At 37.3% G+C, this 23,657-nt stretch overlaps 1 protein-coding gene across 1 annotated transcript in view; it reads right to left on the reverse strand.

Moving 5' to 3' along the window:
* Positions 1-304: 304 nt before the first annotated feature.
* Positions 305-23,657, reverse strand: part of LOC129494281 (B-cell receptor-associated protein 29) — a 52,587-nt gene continuing 29,234 nt past the window's right edge. Inside the window, exons 7-8 of the mRNA XM_055301119.1 lie at positions 8,066-8,166; positions 305-1,470 (exon numbers count right to left, since the gene is read on the reverse strand). Of these exons, the coding sequence (XP_055157094.1) occupies positions 1,435-1,470; positions 8,066-8,166 (137 nt within the window). The 3' untranslated portion in view covers positions 305-1,434. The remainder of the gene's footprint in view (positions 1,471-8,065; positions 8,167-23,657) is intronic.

The raw sequence follows: 23,657 nt of genomic DNA on the forward strand, positions 1-23,657 counted from the left end.
TTACCTTCATATTTGCCCACTCTGCTATTTCCTAGGAGATACCCAAGCTGTGCCTGCTCAGCTCCCTCCTACTTGAGACTCCCCCTCCTTGTTATTCAGGGTGTTGTCAGCCCATATGGTTTAACTCCAGCGCTCACTCCTGTTAAATGTCTTCTGCATGTGTGTTTTCTAGCAGTAGCTCCTGACTTGTATCTGAAATAAAATTCTTACGTTTTTGCTCATTTCATCTATGTTACAATGACAAAAATCAGATAGGCATGAAGTCGGTGCTAAAATGAAAATAAACACCAAAGGAAGAAACAGATGTTGGGAAAGTAAAAACTCTGGTCATTATTTTACACTTTCATTTATATTTAGGTCTTGATGAGACAAAGAAGGTGACTTTCATGTCTAAACACTGTAACAACCTAAATCATTAATACTACTGAGTCACTATCATGTTCTACAGAAGATTCTAAAGGAATATGAATGGAAAAATAGTGTTTAAGATTTACTTTCAAAATACTGATACATCTCAGAGAAGCTGTGACCCCAGTGTATATATAGTTGAGGTAATACTTGTATAATTAGTAAAAGTTACTAATTGTATAATGGGAAATATTGCTCGTTAGATATGTACACATTAGCTTTCTGAGTCAAGAATTCCACATTGATGTAAAATAATTTTAAGTTCAGTGTATGGCAGTTATGCATATAGGTGTAAACTTCATTACCAAATGAGCTTTAAAAAAGGTGTAATGCCTACTAATTATGTGTTAACACCAATGTCAACAAAAACAGTCCAACAGATATAGAAGCACAGTAACAAAAATATAATTATCAATATAAGAGTTAACTATCCTCAGGCTTATAAAAAACAACTAAGGTCATTGTTTTTATTTTTTGCTCTTTATAACTCTTCCTTATAAATACAGTGGCTAATTCTGATCATTTATCCTTATTTAATCTCCCTATGAACAAATTTGCTGATACTGAATATTATCTTCAAATATATCAGCATTATCATCATCTCATTAAATGAATTATTATTATTATTACTATTATTATTATTACTACTGAAAACTCATCAAAGCTTTTAAGGCTATTAATTGTTTCATCAACTTAAAAATCTAGTTTTGGAAGTAACTGGTTACAAATTTGTCCTTTTATTGGCAAACAGCAACCATATACTAGTATTACTCTCAACATCTCAATAGGGTGCTTATCATGCTTACATTTCATGTGAGAGCTGGAGTACAGACTTTACAATATATCCCAAACAACATTAAATATTGTCACAATGCCGTTATGATAATAGCCTATATGTGGCATTAAAAAAATTATTGGCTGGTTGTAATAGTACCTTTTTCCAAAATAAATTTTAAATATTCTAGAGGCTAACGTGGTAACAAATTGATTATCTTCACATGACATAGCACAATCTTCTTTCAAAGTTCACAGGCCTTTCTTATTGTCTCTCTCTGAACGATTCTGTGGGAAAAAAAGAGACTTAGGTAAGTAATGAAAAACAGATTCATAGATATGACACGTTTTAAAAAAATTCTCTTTTCTATGTACAGTTATTAATTATGAGAATAATCAAATGTGAAAATATGGATTGGAAAAGTCTCAAACTTAAACTACAAAGTTTGTGGGTTTTATTTGAAAAAAAAAAAGTCTCAAGGGGAAAAATAACACTCTTGATAAGTTCATTTATTTCCCTGCCTTAATCTATTTTGCTTTTGTTTCACAGGTTATACCAGGAAAACAAAATTTCTCAAATTCCCCTCTTATTCCCCTCTTACAAACCCAATTAAAATTTTTGGCAAGGAAATAATGAAGGGAACCAAAAACCCCAGATGGGATGGCCTTTTTTTGTGTGTTTGTTTTTCAGATATTTGCCAATAGTACTGACTTCTCAAATTATATTCTTTGCTGATCACAAGAAGACTATAATGTATCATATCATTTAAAACTGGAGGAAAATGGGATATAAATGAATAACCTTAAGAAATCATTTGCACTTAAGAAAGCAAAAGTTGGGATGCCTGGTGGCTCAGTGCCTGAGCATCTGCCTTTGGCTCAGGTCATGTTCCTGGAGTCCTGTATTAGGCTCCCTGCTGGGAGCCTGTTTCTCCCTTTGCCTATGTTTCTGCCTCTCTCTTCGTGTCTCATATGAATGAATACATAGAATCTTAAAAAAAAAAAAAAGCAAAAGTCTATGGTGAGAAAAAAAGAACTCAAAATGGAGTTGAAGTATTACTGCTTGCACGTGAGAGGCTCATCAAGCTTCTGTTTAGGTTGAGCCCTAATGCTTTCAGAACAACTTTAGAATAACATTAACCAACCAAATTAGAAGACAGGATTAGGTATTTTGCATGATAAGGTACCACACCACTTTCACATGTTTGTATAGATCTTACTGCTTCAGATAAAAATCACAGCTTTCCCTACTGAATGGGAGAAGATATTTGCAAATTATGTATCTGACAAGGGGTTAATACCCAAAATATATAAAGAACTTATGCAACTCAACACCCAAACCCCCACATAATCTGATTTAAAATGGGCAGAGGACCTGAATAGGCATTTTTCCAAAGGTGACCTATGAATGGCCAACATGAAAAGACGCTTAACATCACATTGTTGGAAATGCAAATCAAAACCACAAAAAGGTATCATACCTGTCAGAATGACTAAAATAAAAAACACAAGAAATAACAAGTTTTGGCAAGGAAGTGGAGAAAAAAAAAACTCATGTACTTTTGGTAGGAATGTAAACTGGAGCAGCTTCTGTAGAAAAAAGTATCGAGGTTCCTCAAAAAATTAAAAATAATATTACCATATGATCCAGTGATTCCACTATTGGGTATTTACTTAAAAAATACAAAAAACGGGGATCCCTGGGTGGCGCAGCGGTTTGGTTTGGCGCCTGCTTTGGCCCGGGGCACAATCCTGGAGACCCGGGATCGAGTCCCACATCGGGCTCCCGGTGCGTGGAGCCTGCTTCTCCCTCTGCCTGTGTCTCTGCCTCTCTCTCTATCATAAGTAAATAAAAAAAAATTAAAAAAAATTAAAAAAAATACAAAAAACACTAATTCAAAAAGATATATGCACCCCTGTTAATTGCAGCATTATGTACGGTAGCCAGGATACATAAGCAACACAAATGTTCATCCATAGACAAATAGATAAAGAAGATGTGGTGTGTGTGTATATGTATGTATGTATTTACTGGGATATTACCCTGCCATAAAAAATAAAATCTTGTCACTTGCAACATCATGGATGGATCTAGAGAGTACAATGCTAAGCAAAATAAGTTATATAGGGAAAGACAAATACTGTATTTCACTCATATGTGGAATTTGAGAAACAAAACAAATGCACAAAGTAAAAACGAGACAAAAATACAGACTCAAATACAGAGAACAAACCAGTGGTTGTCAGAGGGGAGATGAGTGGGGGGATGGGAGAAATAGGTGATGGGGATGAAGAGTACACTTGTGATAAGCACTGAGAAATGCACAGAATTGTTGAATCATTTTATGTCTGAGACTAATGTAACACTGCACATCAATTATAGTTCAGTTTAAAAAAAGGAAATAATCTTGTACTTATACAAAATAAAAATGGACATGAAGATTAAAAAAAAATTACAGCTTTAATGGAGCTGTTATTCTGGATAAGTACTTTAAGTGAAGGGTGATTTTCCAAAATGATATTTGAAAACTGGCAAGTGCTGATGGGTTTGTACTGCCCATAACCCTCAGTTAGTTTTGCTTTTTCTTTTCTAGAAGACAGCCAGGGCAAACAAGGAAAGGCAAAGACTCTGTATCTTGAAGGGATTATTTTCTAATATTTATTTAGTGCTTATAACAGGAAGGGGACCAGATGGGGAAATCCAGACAGGTTTAAAAAATGCAAAGTGGGATTCGTTTATGGTAAGGAAATCAGCTTTCTCCTCTTCCACCTTTATTTTTTTAATATTTTATTTTTTTAAAAGATTATTTATTTATTCATGAGAGACAGAGAGAGAGAGAGAGAGAGAGAGAGAGGGAGAGAGAGAGAGAGGGGCAGAGACACAGGCAGAGGGAGAAGCAGGCTCCATGCAGGGAGCTCGATGTGGGACTCGGTCCCGGGACTCCAGGATCAGGTCCTGGGCTGAAGGCGGTGCTAAACTGCTGAGCCACCCGGGCTGCCCTATTTCCTTAATATTTTATTTTGTTTATTTATTATTTTTTTAAAAAGATTTTATTTATTCATGAGAGACACAGAGAGAGAAAGAGGCAGAGACACAGGCAGAGGGAGAAGCAGGCTCCATGCAGGGAGCCCAACGTGGGACCCAATCCCAGGACTCCAGGATCACACCCTCAGCTGAAGGCGGCGCCAAACCACTGAGCCATCCGGGCTGCCCCTATTTCCTTAATATTTTAATGGTCATTTTATGATTATTTTATTTAAAGCAAACCAACTATGTAAAATTGGGAAAGCTAAGTTTCCCAAGGAAGGAACTTTAAAGATAAAATTCAATTATTAAGGTTGGTTTCACAACAGAAGTAAAATTCATGAAAGGCAAGTTGATACAGCTGATGGTCTACAGCATTTTTTTTGCTTCTCAAGTAGAGTTCATAAGGTGAATATCAAAGTGTACAAGTCGCTTTTAAGAAAATGGTAGTCACGTAATGACACTTAAATCTCAGAATCTTCTACAAGTTCTCACACTGGACAATGGAGGGCAAATGGGGAAAAATGTGTCCAATCAAGAAATAACTACTAGCACCTTACAGGGATATAGAGCTTTTCTTGTTTAAAAATATTAAAAGTGCCTTCTTGTACAGGATCTGGTTTAATGCTCATAAGGTATTATAACCGCCATTTAAGTAATGAAGAAGCCAAGGTGCCTGGATGTCAAATAATCCATCCGAGGTTTACAGAACTGGCAAACTAATGGAGCTGAGAGAGGTTTTGTTTTTCCCCTTCAAACAGATATTTATTATGGTTATAATAAATATTGGTATTACAGGTGATGAAAGAGGAGACAGACGCGACAGTGTGGTAAGACACCTCAGAGATTAGTACAGAACCACTACCATTCCTTGGACTGGAGGCACAAGGGAGGAGATAGTGTTAAGGACCTCAGGAGCAAGGGCCACCATGTGGAAGTTGCCCAGTAGGTATTGGGACCATGGAAAGAGATAGGGCTGCTGCAGCAGAGGCCACCTAAAACAGAGAGAGTGGGAAAAAAAATCCCTGGCTTTGTCCTTCCTGCCCTCAGTCTCCTTCTGGTGCCGCCTCCCTTTGCTAAACCTGCCCAGAAGAGAGCGGAGGAGCTTGGGAAGTGTTGCTCTCTAAGACTGAATAGAGGAGAAGTAGGAAGGCCAAGGATCCGAGAACACAGTCCAATGACCAGAACAGGCCGAACAGCAGAGTTCTTAAGGACTGGGGGATCGGAGAAAAAATTCCTGATTGTGAATCCAACTTGGATTCCTACTGATTTCTAGTTCAGTGATGTTAGGTATGTTATATAACATAATTTCTGGGTCTTGTTCTCCTCATCCACAAAATAGGGTATTAAAATATTTTAATTTAGTGGGCTGTGACGAGAGTGAACAAAATCACACGTGACGCCATTAACTAAGTGCTTGGTCCAGAGCACATCTTCAATAAATGTTATCCATTACATATTTCAAAAATAACAGAAGAAAGTAGATCGAGGCCTTAAATGCACTAGTGAACAAGGCCCAACTCTCAGCGTGGCACCTGGCATATCTGGGATGGGCCATTTTTCAAAGAAATAGGTGTGACAACTTCTTTCTGGGGAAGGAATTACTCGGAAAAACTTCTTAGCATCTGCAAATCAAGATTGCATAAGCTCCAAACAGAAGGGGTTTTGGGGAGAGGAAAGAAAATGGGTTGAAGGAATCTCACTGTCACATATACTTTTCAGGGATTAAGAGATCATTAGCTGTTACCACAAGGGGACATTCAGTGATGGTCAGTGGCTGTAAGAAAATGAGAGAATATTGTTTCTTTTTTCTCCATCCAGGGATCTAAACGTTTCTGACCTGGCAAAGTCCACTGGTATGGATACTCATCCTTTTGAGTACACCCTAACCTCACAAATAGGAGGAAAAAAAGTTCTATTTCTAGGCAAAAGGCTTCTTCACTTTCCATGGCGGATCCTGAAGGATGCCCTGGAGTAATTCTCATCTGGCCACGGTGATGTAGCAATTTTAGCACCTGTGTTTTAGAGATGAGGAAACGGTGGTCTTGCTGAAAATCTGACCACCTACTCTAGAACATGGGAACTGAGCTCTTGGTATCCCAGGTTCGAAGCACACATGGTTTCTACCCTTTTCTGGATTGCCCTATTGTCAAAGTAGGTTAAACTAAACATGCAACTCAGCTAGGGATACCAGATTACCAATGCGTTTTGCATTACTTCTTAACTGGTTCTAAATCAGGTCTAAAGTGGCTGGTTGGGAAGAAGTCATTTTCCAGCAGGACTTCTACAGAGGAGGGCAGCCCTGGTGGCTCAGCGGTTTAGCGCTGCCTTCAGCCCAGAGCCTGATCCTGGAGATCCAGGATCAAGTCCCACATCAGGCTCCCTGCATGGAGCCTGCTTCTCCCTCTGCCTGTGTCTCTGCCTCTCTCTCTCTCTGTGTCTCTCATGAATAAATAAATAAAATCTTTTTTTTAAAAAAAAACTTCTACAGAGGAATGTATGCTGCTGCTGATAATGATAATCCTTTTTTTTAAGATTGATTGATTGATTTATGACAGAGAGAGAGAGAGAGAGGCAGAGACACAGGAGGAGGGAGAAGCAGGCTCTATGCCGGGAGCCCGACCTGGGACTTGATCCCGGGACTCCAGGATTGCGTCCTGGGCCAAAGGCAGGCACTAAACCGCTGAGCCATCCAGAGATCCCGATAATGATAATTCTAGTGGTATCATTTCTTGAGGGTTTCCTATCAGCCAGGCACAACGCTACACATTCTATTTAATTCTACTAAAAACCCAGCAGGCCAGGTGGTATTATTACTCTGATTTTACAGATGAAGAAAAGTGAGCTGTAGAGGGGTAATATAACCTGCTTGGGATCATAAAGTTAGTATGAGAATCAGTTATTCCAGGTCTGACTTTGAGTTCTATCAGTATAGTACCTGGTATAGTACCTGCTTGCCTTTTGTCAGGCACAGTGCTGGACCCTTGTGATACCATGACCATTAAGATGCAGGGAAATGAGTCCTGGGACTAGGGCTTCTCCTACAGTGAAGCAACTGTAGAGCTGTAATTGCTAAAAAGCTCTGATTGAAAGCCACAAAAGCTGCCAAATTCTCAGCACAAGCCCCCCTCCCCCAACCCCCACCTGCCCCATCCCAGGAGGAACTGGGAGGGCCAGCGCTGCCTCTGGAATGATCTTTTCCCCCAAATCTCCCCACATGTGGTCAAAATGTGGCTGGGAAATCAATTCAGATTAGGGGCTGCCAAGTCAACAGGGAAGGGACAGTCAAATTTATCATGGGTGAATGCAGGGCACGGACTCTTGCTGGGTTGGAGGGGAAGAGAAGGAAAAGCTATAGCCCTTGACTCTGTGACTTTAATAACAAAAGGGTGTTTCTACTTCTGTCTTTAAATCCATGTATCTTGAATGCCATAGGTTTTGACCTAAGATGTCTAAAACATTAGGATAGGAGGAATTGTGTGAGGTGGGACTTCAAATTTTGACCTTATTTTTGGCATGAATAGAGCAAACACTGCCAATGGCAAAATGAAATGTTTACAGAAACAGCCCATTTTTCAATGCTGCCATTTTTGTGGCTCGATTCTTTTGCTTAGAATTTCACTAGAACTAGAACACAGTAAGTTAGCACGTCAGTAAATCTCTATGCTATGACTGTCTTGCATTTTCATGTAATGGCCTCATCCTCACCCTCCAGGTAAAAGTCTGATTTCCTTAACCATTTTTAAGAAGGCAGGACTGAGTACATCCTCTTGATTTGGGAAAGGCAGACAACCCAAATAGTTGACTTAGTAATCACTATTTCATAAAATGTAGGTTCATAAAGTGGAGGTCACCCACCTGAAGTTCCGAGTGTTCTTTCAGGAGCCGGTCATATTCTTTTGAAAGTCGCTCCGATTGCATTCTCATTGTCATCACATCCGTCTGTGCCTTAGAAAGAGCTAGAAAACATGGGATAGAATTTTTCAATTTTCTTGAAATAATTTTAAATTTACAGAAAAGTTGCAAGACTTAAATAGAAAACTCTTTTGTAGCTCATGCTCAAATTCACCAACTGTTAAGAGGTGGTACATTTGTTACTGTATTTTCTCTCACACACAATTATTTCCTTGAACCACTTGAGAACAAGTTACAGACATCATGCCCCTTTGCTTCTTAATACTATACTCTGTATTTCCTAAGAACAAAGGTATGCTCTAACCATAGCACTGTTGGTAAATGTAAGGAATTTAACATCAATACAATATTTTTAAAAATCTCATCTTTCGCTTATATTCCAATCTTGGCTACTGTCCCAATTATGTCCTATCATTTTTTTTTTCTACTCCAGATCCAGCCCTAGGTCAAAGATTAGCATTAAGCTGTCATGTTTCTTTGGTTTCCTTTAATCTGGAATAGTTCTTCTGCCTTCCCCCTGCATTCCTCTCTCCTTTCGTAACACTGATATTTTAAAGAATACAGGTCATTTTTTTTTTCTTAAATGGAATGTTTTTCATTTGGGTTTTGTCTGATGTTTTCTCATGATTAAATTCAGATTATGCATCCCACTTACATACAAATATGACAGAAGTGACGCTGAATGTCTCTCAAGGTATCACATTCAGAGGCCCATCTGCCTCTCACTGGTTTTTCCATTTTACACTTATTTTCTTCCTTGGAACTAAGATGCAGTATGTGAGGGGGAAGACAAGACTTTCTTTTCTTACTGCACTAGTGGGCCTTCCAACATAATGTTGAATAGGAGTAACAAGAAAGAATGCCCTTGACTGATCCCTCACATTAGGAGGAAAATGTTCAGGTTTTCATTAGGTAGGTATGATGTTAGTTGAAGTATTTTTTTTCAAAGTTTTCTTATCAAGTTTAGAAAATTTCCATCTATTCTTAATTTGCTGAGGTTTTTGTTATTACGAATGTTAGATGTTGTCAAATACGTTGCCTCCAACAATTGATGTGATCATCTGATTCTTCTTTTATAGCCTGTTGATATAATGTTGACTAGTTTTGTTTTTTTTTTAAATTTTTTTTAAAATTTTTTTAAATTTTTTTTTATTTATTTATTTATGATAGGCACACAGTGAGAGAGAGAGAGAGGCAGAGACACAGGCAGAGGGAGAAGCAGGCTCCATGCACCAGGAGCCCGACGTGGGATTCGATCCCGGGTCTCCAGGATCGCGCCCTGGGCCAAAGGCAGGCGCTAAACCGCTGCGCCACCCAGGGATCCCTGTTGACTAGTTTTGAATATTGAACCAGCCTTGCATTCTTGGAATAAATCCCATTTGGTTGAAGTGTATGAATTTTTTTTGTAGATCATATATTAAAACATTCCATTTGATTGTAAAAAAAAAAAAGTATGTATCTTGCTCCTTGTCAAAACTTTTCCCTTATAGTTAGCATCCACTGATAATTCCTGACTAAACCAATCTCTAATGTCATGGTTACGCAATGGTGATTTTCTAGCTCCACCATTCTATCCACATTTATCAGTCAGCATTCTACTACAAATGAGGGCCTTCCTTTCTTCTCCATCCAACCATCCAACTATCTATTAATCAATATATCATCAGTAGGAACTCACAGGTTCTTATTTTTTTTAACAATTCATAATTCATTATTATACTTAATTTCTCCCAGATATGGCTAGTAGGAACTCTGTCAATCTGGCTCTTAAGTTTTCTGACTACGTCCCTATCATTTTTTTTGAGTATTCTACTTTCTGGCATAAGATGTTCCAGGCTCATCCTAACCTTTCTTTTCCTTGATTCATCCTGGACTCAAGCATTATAGTACAAAATTTATTACAAGGGTCTGCTTTTGAAAAAACTGAGGGAGAAAAATATATTTTATAATTCTTACCAAGGGCTGAGCAGTCATGTTTCTTATACAAAGTTGAAATATACTGTATTTTTCAACTTTGTGTAAGAGGGTGTATGACACTTAAAGGGCTTATCTCAATATGATACACAAAAATGGCTATTAGACTGTCTATAAATAGCTATTAGCTGCAGTCTAAGACAGTAAATTAGACAGAAGTTTTAAAAATATGTGTATATATCATAAACATTTAAGTCAGCACATTGTGGAAAAGCTAGTGAGCAAATGTGTAGAAAGGAAGATTAGCACAAGATGGATTAGATAAATTCTGGAAATCCTGAACTAACTCTATACACAATTTTGCAGTTGTAAATCTTTTAGGATAGAAGTGTTAGGAAAAGAAAGTGGGATTAATAAATATGAGTCACTTTTTTGGCACAATGGAATGAAATTATAGGCTCTATTTATAAATAAATAATCTGGTTATTTTTCCTCTTGAAAAGCCATCATATGGGCATTTTTATATATAAGTATATAAGTCATTTTCAACTAAAGTGGCTTTGTATCAGTACTTTCTAGACAATGTTGTCAAATTTAACTTCCTGTATTGTAGAGCATTTATTAGAAAATGAAGATGTGGAACATCTGTGCTGTCTAATATGACAGCCATTAGCCATAAGCAGCTATTAGGCACTTAATGTAACTGAAGAACAGAATTTTAAAATTATACTTAATTTCATTTTTTAAAAGGTTTTATTTATTTGGAGAGTGTGAGGGGGGCAGAAGGAGAGGGAGAAAGAGAATCGTAAGCAGATTTCATGCCGAATGCAGAGCCTGTTGGGGCTCAATCTCAGAGCCCTGAGATTATGACTTGAGCGGAAATCAAGAGTTGGATGCTTAACCAACTGAGTCACCCAGATGTCCCAATTATACTTAATTATAATTAAATTTTGATTTAAATAGCCAAGTGTAGCTAGTGGGTAGCCATACTGGATAGCTCTACATTATGATTTCCTCCATGTTAGTTTACAGATCCATAACTCTTAAGTTAGGTATTAAAGGCTAAATTTAACAAATATGTCACTTGGTAAAAGTACAGATTAGGTATGGAAGAGAGATTTTTTTTTTAAATTTATGATAGTCACACACACACACACACACACACACACGCAGAGACACAGGCAGAGGGAGAAGCAGGTTCCATGCACCGGGAGCCTGACGTGGGACTCGATCCCGGGTCTCCAGGATCGCGCCCTGGGCCAAAGGCAGGCGCCAAACCGCTGTGCCACCCAGGGATCCCCCGGAAGAGAGATTTTTGATAGCGGTTAGATTTCATTGGAACCACAGCTACAACATGAAAATTTACATATTAGTTTTCAATTTGGATTATCTAGAAGACATCTCCTAGAGCCTACATGAAAATATGAAAGACACTGTTAACTTAAGACCTTACCAAAAATGTGCAAGAGCCTGGATTTCTGGTTTTTATTTTTTTTATTTTTATTTTTTAAATTTATTTACTTATTTATTTATTTATTTATTTATTTATTTATTTATTTATGATCGTCACAGAGAGAGAGAGAGGGGCAGAGACACAGGCGCAGAGGGAGAAGCAGGCTCCATGCACCAGGAGCCCGATGTGGGATTTGATTGTGGGTCTCCAGGATCGCGCCCTGGGCCAAAGGCAGGCGCTAAACTGCTGCGCCACCCAGGGATCCCGGATTTCTGGTTTTTAAAAAGCAAAAAAGATTCTACAGCTTAAAATGTCTGACTAGCCTACAATGGTTGTCCGGGGTGGGTCTAAGAGAGTCCAGGATGGCAAGAAAGGAAGATCCTGAGCTTAGCTCCTCTCATGGACAACATATCTATAACCACATGTGGAATAATTCCCTCTGAACAGGAACTAGAAACTGGATGACAAGAACCTCTATAACAAGGGCAGTGAGATAGGTAGAAGTGGCAGAGATATAATCTCACTAAGGAAAAAACCCCACGTTCTAGGAGTGGCATTCTATGATACAAAGGGATCTCAAAGGTAATGAACTTTTTCCTGAGGAGTAAGAGATTTGAGTTCCACATTAGGAACCCAAACCCTCAGATTCTGCACAGAAGAGGCAAGTCTCAAAATACGTGGCTTTGAAAACCAATAGGGAACACGTCCAGGAAAACTAGAATTGCATGGGAGAAGAATCTACTCTTAAAGAGCTCACATGTAGACTTACTTGATCGAGAAATAAGTGCAAAAACACAGATCAAAATTGTATGGACTATGGAGACCTACTTACTAATCTTGGAGTGCCTGCTGGAGGGACAGGAGGTAACTGGTCCTCTCCTTGGGACTTAGACACTAGTAATAGTCATTTTTGCTATCTTGTTCTGCTGTGCTGATTGTGGTACTGGTGGACACCATTTTGGAATCCTCCCTGTAGACTGCTAATGCCAGGTGGTGCCTACCCCTGGTGTCTTGATCAGTTCTGCTCACAAGGTACATCCAAAGTAGTCAAGGTCAGATATGCAGCTAGCTAGCGTGAGAGCCAGACCCACCTACCAGTGTGCCCATGGCAGTACTGCCCCATCATATCAGAGGGTACATGCAACCTACAAGGGGAACAAACACCCCAGGAGCACCTGGTTCTGGTGAATGGAGGAGATTGTACTTCTGGGCCCGACAGGACATTTACATAAGGTCACTCCTTCAAGACTGGGAAATGTATGTTGTGATAGACACCAGGCATTGTATGTAAGTGTTGAATTACTGCATTCTAAACCTGAAATTAATATTGTATTGTATGTTAATTAACTGGAATTTAAACAAAAACTTTAAAAAGAAAAAAAAAAGACTGAGAAATGAAGCTGAACTACCTAATACTTAAAAACAAATACAGAGTTAGGCCAAATGAGAAGACAGAAATGTGTTCCAGACAAAAGAACAAGACATAACCTCAGAAAAAGAACTAAATGAGAGGGAATTAAGCAATCAACCTGATAAAGAGTTCAAAGTAAGGTCATAAAAATGCTTATCAAACTCTGGAGAAGACTAGATGAACACACAAGGAGAACTTCAACAAAGAGAAAATATAAGAAAGTACCAATCAGAGCTGAAGAATGCAGTAACAAAAATAAAGTAATATACTAGAGGGTATAAATGGAAGATTTGATAATACATAAGAACAGATCAGTGATCTGGGTAATGAAAGTCACCCAACTGGGGCACCTGGGTGGCTTAGTCGGTTAAGCATCTGATTCTCAATTTCAGCTCAGGTCATGATCTCAGGGTTGTGAGATTGAGCCCTGCATTGGGCTCTGCAATGGGAGTGGAGCCTGTATGAAATTTTCTCTCTCCCTCTGCCCCTAACCATCCTCTCACCCCCACTTGTATGCTTTCTCTCTCTCAAAAAGTCACTCAAACTGAACAAAGAGGGAGGGAGGAAGGAGGGAGGGAGGAAGAGAGGGGAGGGGAAGAGAGAGAGAGAGAAAGAGAGAGAGAGAGAAAATGAAAGAAAGAAGAAAGAGACAACAAAAGAAAATTAGAAAAAGGAAACAAAAAAGGAATTTAAAAATGAGGACAGTTTAAGGGATCACTGGGACAACATAGAGTACTACCATTCACATTATAGAGAGGTCCCAGAAGGAGAAGAGAAAGAGAAGCAGGCATAAAACTTAAAGAAATCATAGCTGAAAAATTCCCTAAGCTGAGAACCTTCCCAGGTCTTTTAAAAAAAGCACAGCTCCCAAACAAGATGAACTCAAGAGATCTACGCCATGATACATTATTAAAACGTCAAACACTAAAGATAAAGAATGTTAGAAATAGCATGAGAAAAGCAATTAATTGCATTTAATGGGAATCCCCATAAGGCAAAGAGCTGATTTTTCAGCAGAAACTTTGCAATCTAGCAGAGAGTGGCATAATATACTCACAGTGCTGAAAGGAAAAAACATAATCAAGAATACTCTAACTGGCAATGTTACCATTCAGAATTGGAGGGGAGATAAAGTTTCCCAGCTTGGGCAGCCCAGGTGGCTCAGCGGTTTAGCACCGCCTTCCACCCAGGGAGTGATCCTGGAGACCCTGGATAGAGTCCCACGTCAGGCTTCCTGCATGGAGCCTGCTTCTCCCTCTGCCTGTGTTTCGCCTCTCTCTCCATGTCTCTCATGAATAAGTAAATAAAATCTTAAAAAAAAAAGTTTCCCATCCAAATAAAAGTTAAAGGAGTTTACCACCACTAAACCAGATTTACAAAAAATATTAAAGGGATTTCTTTAAGAGGAAAAGGCCATAACTAGAACTAAGAAAATATGTGAAAGAAAAAAAAAATCTAACTTAGATTAGAGGCAAACATATAGTGAAGGTAGTAAATCAACTACTTATAAAGTTGGTATGAGGGTCAAAAGACAAAAGTAGCAAATAAACTATAACTCTAATAATTAGTTTAAGGGGGTACTTGGGTTGCTCAGTGGTTGAGTATCTGCCTTTGGCTCAGGTCATGATCCCGGGGGTCCTGGGATTGAGTGTCACATCAGGCTCTTCTCCCTCTATGTTTCTCTCTCTTTCTGTGTGCTGTGTCTCTCATGAATAAATAAAATCTTTTAAAAAATTAATTAAGGATATATAAAATAAAAGAATGTAAAACCTGAGGTCAAAAACATAAAACACTGGGGGTGGGGAGAGTAAAAATGTAGTGTTTTTAGGATTTGTTCAAGTTTAAGTGATCATCAATTTTTTTTAAATTTTGTTTTTTTTTTTGGCTTTTTTTTTTTTTAAAGATTTTATTTATTCATGAGATACACAGAGAGAGGCAGAGACACAGGTAGAGGAAGAAGTAGGCTCCATGCAGGGAGCCTGATTTGGGACTCGATCCTGGGTCTCCAGGATCACACCTTGGGCTGAAGGTGGCGCTAAACCGCTGAGCCACCTGGGCTGCCCAGTGATCAAATTAAAGTAAACTAAACTGCTATACATACAGGTTCTTATTTATAAATCTCATGCTAACCACAAATCAAAAACTTGTACTAGATACACAAAAAGAGAAAGAAATCTAAACACTAAAAAAAGTTATCATGTCACAAGAGAAAAGAATAGGAATAAAGGAACAGAGAACTATAAAAAATACCATTAAATAATTTAAAAATGGTGGTAAATACATACCCATCAAAAATTACTTTAAATATAAATGAACTAAATGCTCCAATTAAGACACAGGGTGGCTGAATGGATTAAAAAATAAGACCCATCTATATGTTGTGTATTAGAGATGCACTTCACATCTAAACACATAGAGACTGAAAGGGACAGGATGGGAAAATATATTCCACCAAATGGAAATGAAAAGAAAGCTGGGGTAGCAATACTTCTATCAGACAAAATACTCTATTTTTTATTTTATCTTACCTAAAACCTTTAGGTAGACTCTGCTCTGAGCACAGAGCCTGATGTGGGGCTCCATCTCATGACCCCAAGATCATGACCTGAGCCAATATTGAGAGTCAGATGCTTAACCAACTGAGCTACCCAGGTTCCCCTAAACAAAATGGACTTTAAAACAAAGGCTGTAAAAAGAGACCCCCAAAAGAAGGGTATCAAATAAAGGGATCAATTGAATAAGAAGTTCTAACACTTCTAAATATTTATGCACCTAACATAGAAGCTCCTAAGCAAATACTGACAGATGCACTAAGGGAGAATGACAATAATATACTAACAGAAGGGGACTTTAACATCCACTTACAGCAATGGATAGACTACCCAAACAGAAAATAAGGAAATATTGGTCTTAAACAACACATTAGACCAGATCAACCTAATATATACAGGGCATTCCATCCAAAGCCAGCAGAATACACATTCTTTTCAAGTATACACGGAACATTCTCCAGGACAGATCACATGTTAGGCCACAAAAGAAGTCTCAATAATTTTCTTTTTATTGTTTCTTTTTATTTTATTTTTAAAATGTATTTATTCATGAGAGACAAAGCAAGAGAGGCAGAGGCACAGGCAGGGGCAGAAGTAGGCTCCTTGCTGGGAGCACAATGAGGAACTTGATCCCTGAACCCCGGGATCATGTGCTGAGCCCAAAGGCAGACACTCAACTGCTGAGCCACTCAGGTGTCCCAATAAATTTTTTTTTTAAAGATTTTATTTATTTGAGAGAGAATGAGAGAGAAAGTACAAGCTGGGAATGGGGAACAGAGAGGGAGAAGCAGACTCCCTGCTAAGCAGGGAGCCTGATACAGGTCTGGGTCCCAGGACTCCAAGACCATGCATGACCTGAGCTGAAGGTAGATGTTTAACCAACTGACCCACCCAGGCACCCAAGAAGTCTCAATAAATTTAAGAAGGCTGAAATCATATCAAGAATCTTTTCTGACCACAATAGTGTAAAAATAATAATACATTATAAAAAAAAACTGGAAAAAGCATAAGTACATGGAAACTAAATAACATGCTACTGACCAACCAACAGGTCAATGAAGAAATCAAAGAGGAAATAAGAGAGTACTTGAGACAAATGAAAACGGAAATATAGCATTCCAAAACCTACAGGATGCAGCAAAAGCAATGCTAGGAGGGAAGTTTATAGTGATACAAGCCTCTCTCTCAAAAAAAAAAAAAAAAAAAAAAAAAAAAAAAAAAGGAAAGAAAAGAAAAAAAGAAGGGAACTAGAAAAAAAAAAAAAAGAACACAGCCCCAAGTTAGTAACAGAATGGAAATAATAAAGATCAGAGTGTAATTAGTGAAAGAAAGACTAAATAACAATAGAAAAGATCCATGGAACTAAGAGCTGGTTCTTTGAACAGATAAACAGAATTGATAAACCTTTACCCAGACTCACCAAAAAAAAGTAAGAGAAGACTCAAAACCAGAAGTGAAAGAGGAGAAACTACACTAAACAAAACACTAAAGAAATACAAAGGATTATAAAAGACCACTATGAAAAATTATTATGTAACATATTGGCCAAACTAGAAGTAGATAAATTCCTGTAAGCATACAATCTTCTATGACTGAATCAGAAAGAAACAGAAAATCTGAATAGACCAATTATGAGTAATATAGTTATAGTAATAAAATTCCCAACAAACTAAGATACAGGACCAGACAGCTTCATATGTGAATTCTATTTAAAGAAGAGTTAGTATCTATTCTTCTCAAATTATTTCCCCCACATTGAAGAGGATAAAAACTTCCAAATTCTTCTTATGGGATTAGCACTACCCTATAATCAAAACCAAAGACACTACAAAACCAAAAAAAAAAAAAAAAAAAAAAGAAAAGAAAATTAGAGGTCGATATTCTTAATAAGTATAATGGAAAAATCCTCATCAAAATATCAGCAAACTGAATTCAACAATACTTTAAATCATCATACACCATGATGAAGTAGGATTTATTCTAGGGATGCAGGGATGGTTCAATTCCTAAAATCAATCAATGTGATACACCACATTAACAAAATGAAGGATAAAAATCATATAATCATCTCAATAGATGGATAAAAAGCATTGGACAAAATTCAACATCCATTTAGGATAAAACTTTCAACAAAGTGGATACAAAGAGAATGCACCTCAACATAATGAAGGTCATATATGACAAACTCAGAGCTAGCATCACACTCAACAGTGAAAAGTCAAGATCTTTTCTTCTAAGATTAAGAATATGACAAGGATGTCCATTCTCATCACTTTTATTCAGTGAAGTATCGGAAATCCTAGTCATAGCAATTAAGCAAGAAAAAAAAAAAGACATTCAAATTGGAGAGGAAAAAGTAAACTCTCATTATCTGTAGGTAACATGTAGAAAACACTAAAGCCTCTATGAAAAAACTGTATTATACATAGAACTACCATATGATCCAGTAATCTACTTCTAGTCATTTATCCAAAGAAAATGAAAACACTATTTTGAAAAGACATATGTACCCCTATGTTCGTTGCGTAACAGCCCAAATTTAGAAGCAACCTAATCAATAGATAATTGGATTAAAAGTGTGGTATATATATTTACAATGGATTATACAATTATACAGCCATAAGAACGGAATGTTGCCATCTGCAACACAGACAGATCAGAGGGTATTATGCTAAGTAAAATAAGTTAAAGAAAGGGAGATACCATATAATTTCATTCATAGGTGAATCTAAAAAAAAAAAAATACAAATGAACAAAGAGAACAAAACAAAAGAGATACAAAGAACAAACTGGGGGATCTCTGGGTGGCTCAGCGGTTTAGTGCCTGCCTTCGGCCCAGGGCGTGATCCTGGAGTCCTGGGATCAAGTCCCACATCGGGATCCCTGCGTGGAGCCTGCTTCTCCCTCTGCCTGTGTCTCTGCCTCTCTCTCTCTCTGTCTCTCGTGAATAAATGAATAAAATCTTTGAAAAAAAAAAAAGATTGGGGGGTTTCAAAAAAAAAAAAAAAGAACAAACTGATAGTTGCCAGAGGGGAGGGGGCGTGGGGGTAAGAGAGGTGGATGAAATCATTGAAGGGGATTAAGAGGTAAAATCTTCCAGTTATAAAATAAAGAAGATGTGGCAATGTTATGTACAGCATACGCAATATAGTTAACAATACTATAACAACTTTGTATGGTGGTAAATAGTAACTAGATTTACTATAGTGACCATTTTATAAAGTATACAAATATCAATTCAGTATGTTATGCATCTGAAACTAATACAACATCGTATGTTAAGTATTCTTAAAAATAAAGAATGTTGGCTAGGAGCCTATACCGAATAGGAGTTGGTCTTAATGTTAAAAATGATTCATATTTAAATTTCTGACATGAATAAATTACTCATGAAATTTAATAAATCCTAGACATCAACCCATTAGTTTCTTATTTAAAGATACGTATTGTTAGGAGACAGAATGGGTCAGGACGTCCTACACATCTGTAAAAGAAGCTAGAAAACCACTTTGCAGCCTATCCAGGAGTTTCCCCTGATTACTACTGGTAGTAAGGTATGGCAAAACAAATGCAGGCAAATCCTATTTTTCTGGCACTTATCAAGCCAAGGTATGAACTGTGTTTCCTATTTTGTTTTCTATCTCAGTAGATATTAATAAACCTAATGATTACTATCTTATTTAATTCATTAAATTCAATTAAGAGAGGCTGTTATTGCCTCTGTAGCCTTTTGGACTATTTCCCGGTCCTTTTTCTCTTGTTTTATAAAAATTACAATATTCTGTTTTGGATGCCTTCTACCTCCCTTCTGGAACTGCCTTCATGACTAAGGGATTATATAAACTTGTTATCTGACATTTGCATATGCTTATTTCATCTTGAACCATTTTATTTTGGAAGCAGCATTTATAGGAAAGACATTATTAAACAAGGAGGCTTGAGGTGATACATCTAAGTCACTATTTCAATTTTCTCATCTGTAAAAATGAATTACTATCACTTTCTGGTGGCTTCATGGAAATGCTGAAATATTTCATGAGGATACTGGCCAGATCTAATTAGAAGCCTGGTTGTGTCCAAGTCAGTAGTAACTTTCTGAGGCACATATATCATTTATTAATACAGATAATAACCCCAACTGATATTACAGTGAGATGTAGTAAGCAAAAATGTTTGTGTAAAATATTTGTGTAAAATGACATGTAAGCAGGCCAGCAATGTTTGTAGTTTTGCAAACATCAAACTTACTTTCATGGAGTTGTTTGTACAGTGCAAGAAGCTGTGAGACTTATGCAGTGTGTAGATAGATGTATCACTATGATTTCTACCTGAGATAACAGGAACTACCAGCCAAGCTCTGCCAGGGAATGGAAGAGAACATTCTAGAAGCATTAGCAAGACAGCTAAAGTTGGCTGTTGTACAATAGGTATAAGGATTGCAACAGAGGAAGCCATTTTTAATTTGAAAATTTTCCATACATCTAGTGTTGGTTTCTTTTCTGTTTATTGGGTTCTTTCTATTTTTGAGACCTTGAGAATGAGATATATTGGAGCTCTTTAATACTTAATCCTCACATGTACCATTCTTTTACTAGTGACCAATGACTGGACTGTTAATCTACAGTAATGCTTCCAAGACACTTGGAGAGTAGACACACAAACTTTAGTCCAGTAAGGAACATAAATTGTGGTTTTAATATTATATAGTTACTTTTTTTTGTACATGCCTATATTGTCAGGTACATGTAGGTCAGGTCCGTTTTATTCATCATTTTAATTATCACTGACTCTCTTTTTTAACCTTATATCCATCTGTTGATAACCTCTGTTGATTCTACTTTCTTCCTCTATCTCATCAGTCCATCCATGCTACTGTTACCAATGTTCCTCATCTCTAGTTTAGATTACTGCAATGGATTCCTTACCTAGTTTCCTGGCTATTCTAATTCACTGTCCACAGTATTGTTAAAGTGATTGCTCCTCTGCCTAAAAACCCTCCAATACTACCCCCCAGAATGTGGACATACAAACATGAGGCCCTCCACGATGGATCTTATGCCTTCTATTCCCCTCTTGCCACTGCAGCTGTCTTATTTTATGCTCTAGTCACAGTAAGTTTCTTATTGTATTTCAAAAATGCTATATTCTTTTAGTTATATGCTGCTCATTTTGTTAGAACTTCTTTGCCCATCTCCCTTCACCTCCCTGCCTCATTTGCTCCCCTTTCTTCTAGCTAATCAATATCTCTCCTTCAAAATATCAAGAAATTATCCTTGATCTCCACTGTTGGCTTCTATTTCATCTTTAGCTCACCTAAATTATAGCACCACCATGCTGAAGTATAGCTATGTCCCCACTAGACTGTGGACTACTTAAGAAACAGAACCGTAATTTGTCTCTCTGTTCTGAGAATGGAGCACTGTGCTCAGCACACAGAAGGTACTTAAAATATGTTCTCTGAAGGAAGGAAAAAAAATGGATAAATGAAAAGCCCAAGCTTTAAGCATCTGAAAAATTTACTTGTGTGTAACCAGTTCATTTCCTGAGATTGTGATAAATGTCAGGTCAACAATGAAGTATCACTCTATTCACCTGATAGGAATCTTGGTTGCAACTAAAAACAATTATATCTTTAATCAAAAAACAAAACGTTCATTTCAGTAATGGAATGAACAAGTAATGGGGATAAAAGGTACAACATAGGAAATATAGTCACTGGTATTATAATAGCACTACCACTGATGAACAGATGGTAGCTATTCTCGTGGTGACATAGCATAAGGTATACAGTTGTCAAATCACTATGTTGTACACTTGAAACTGATGTAATATTGTGTGTCAACCACACTTCAATTAGAAAAATACTCTGGATAGCTGGAGAGTCACAAAGCAAACAGACCGTTTTAAAATATTTTGATAAAAATAGAATGCTACAAATATCTCATGCTAATTCAAAATTAAAAACAAAAACCAAACAGTATTACAGAATCCAGTTCAATTAAAAAAAAAACAAAAACCTAAAACACTGACCCTAGGAATGGGGCTGGATATAGGCAAGATAAACCTGCAGCAGCTTATAGTGTCAGATAAGAAAGTACTCAAAAAACAAAAATAAGGGGATCCCTGAGTGGCTCAGCAGCTTAGCGCCTGCCTTCAGCCCAGGGAGTGATCCTGGAGTCCAGGGATCGAGTCCCACATCAGGCTCCCTCCATGGAGTCTGCTTCTCCCTCCTCCTGTGTCTCTGCCCCTCTCTCTCTGTCTCTCATGAATAAATAAATAAAATTTTAAACAAAACAAAACAAAAAAACAAAAATAAAACAAATCCACAATAATGGGGAAATGTCAAAGGGACACGGAAACCAAATGAAAGAGCTCTCAATGGACAGCTGAAACAACAAAAATAAACAATAAAAGTGTTAAATTGCAATCCAAAGTATAAGATGAATACCCATAAGTCACAAATAAATGAATAAAGAAATAAATAGGGGTAAAGCAGATAAATCTCTGCAGAAGAGTTTCAAATAATTTAAATAGACACTCAATCCTCAAGGAGAAAACTTTTTTTTTTTAAGATTTATTTATTTACTTAAGAGAGAGAGAGAGAGAGAGAGAGAATGTATGTGCGTGCCAAGTGGGGAGAGGAGCAGATGGAGAGAGAGAGAATCACAACCAGTCTTCCTGATGAGCATGGAGCCTCACTTGGGGCTTGATCCCACAACCCCAAGATCACAACCTGAGCCAAAACCAAGAGCCAAGAGGCTCAACCAACTAAGCCACCCAGGCACCATTTAACCAACAGTTACAGAGTAACCATTTCTTAAGTGTGAGCTATGACTTCTTTCCAAAGAGTACACTATGGAAAGGGGGAAGAAAAAGGGTAACTTTACAGAAGAGAATCCTGACAAACATTACCAAAGACAGGTGATCAAGTTCAACAGCAACAGTGATAAATCATGTTGGGAATGTAATCTTGATGTAATGTGACTGACGAAAGTGGCACTTTATCTCTGTGGCTTTCCTCTCAAATTCCACAACCCTAGTCTAACCACGAGAAAAACATCAGATAAATGCCAATAAAGAAACATCCTACAAAATACCTGACCACTACTTCCCCAAACTGTCAAGGTCATCAAAAATAAGGCAAGTCTGAGAAATCATTATAGCCAAGAGGAGCCTAAGGGGACATGACTACCAAGTGTACTGTGGTATCCTGAATGAGATCCTGGGAAAGAAAAAAAGCATTAGGGGAAAACTAAGAAAATTTAAAGCAAATAAGGAATTTAGTCAATAATAATATATCAATACTGGCTCCTTAATTACATAAATGTACCACATTGATGCAAGAAATCAATAATAGGGGAAATGGAGTGTGGGGTACATGGAAATTCTCTGTACTCTCTAACCAATTTTTCTGTAAATCTACACTGTTTTTATTTTATCTTATTTTGATTTATTTATTTAATTTATTGATTTTTTAAATATTTTATTTATTTATTCATGAGAATACACAGAGAGGAGAGAGAGAGGCAGAGACACAGGCAGAGGGAGAAGCAGGCTCCATGCAGGGAGCCCGATGTGGGACTTGATCCTGGGTCTCCAGGATCATGCCCTGGCCTGAAGGCGGCGCTAAACTGCTGGGCCACCCAGGCGCCCAATCTACGCTGTTTTAATATAAAAAGTTCATTTAAAAAGTGATGGGATGAGCACTGGGTGTTACTCTGTATGTTGGTAAATTGAACACCAATAAAACATAAATTTATTATAAAAACAATAAAAAAATAAAAAGTTACAAGAGGAACATAACAAAACAAAACACTGCATACAGGATAAGATATAACAACATTCATTAGTTTATAAGTATTATCCAAGTAAGAACCTATCAAATAGGATATGCCTAATTCCTTTGTTCTAAGTAAAGAAAAATTTAAATATTCTCGTGTAGAAAATCTTAGTTTTTCAGTTATATATTATAGTATATATTAAAAAACAAACAAGGACCAAGTGGTAATATTTTAAAAAGTCAGTGAGTGAGCAGTGAGAAGGTGAATAAAGGAAAAGCATATATTCTAGTAAAGAAGCATGAGCTTAATATGTTAAACATTTAAAATCAGAGTTCATAAGAACTGTAATCACGTATTATGGTCAATATGTACAATAACTATAGAAGGATGGTGAGAAATAAGCTCCTTAACAGCAATGGCAAAT

Source organism: Nyctereutes procyonoides, unplaced genomic scaffold, assembly GCF_905146905.1.
Source record: "Nyctereutes procyonoides isolate TBG_1078 unplaced genomic scaffold, NYPRO_anot_genome, whole genome shotgun sequence".
Classification (NCBI taxonomy): domain Eukaryota; kingdom Metazoa; phylum Chordata; class Mammalia; order Carnivora; family Canidae; genus Nyctereutes; species Nyctereutes procyonoides.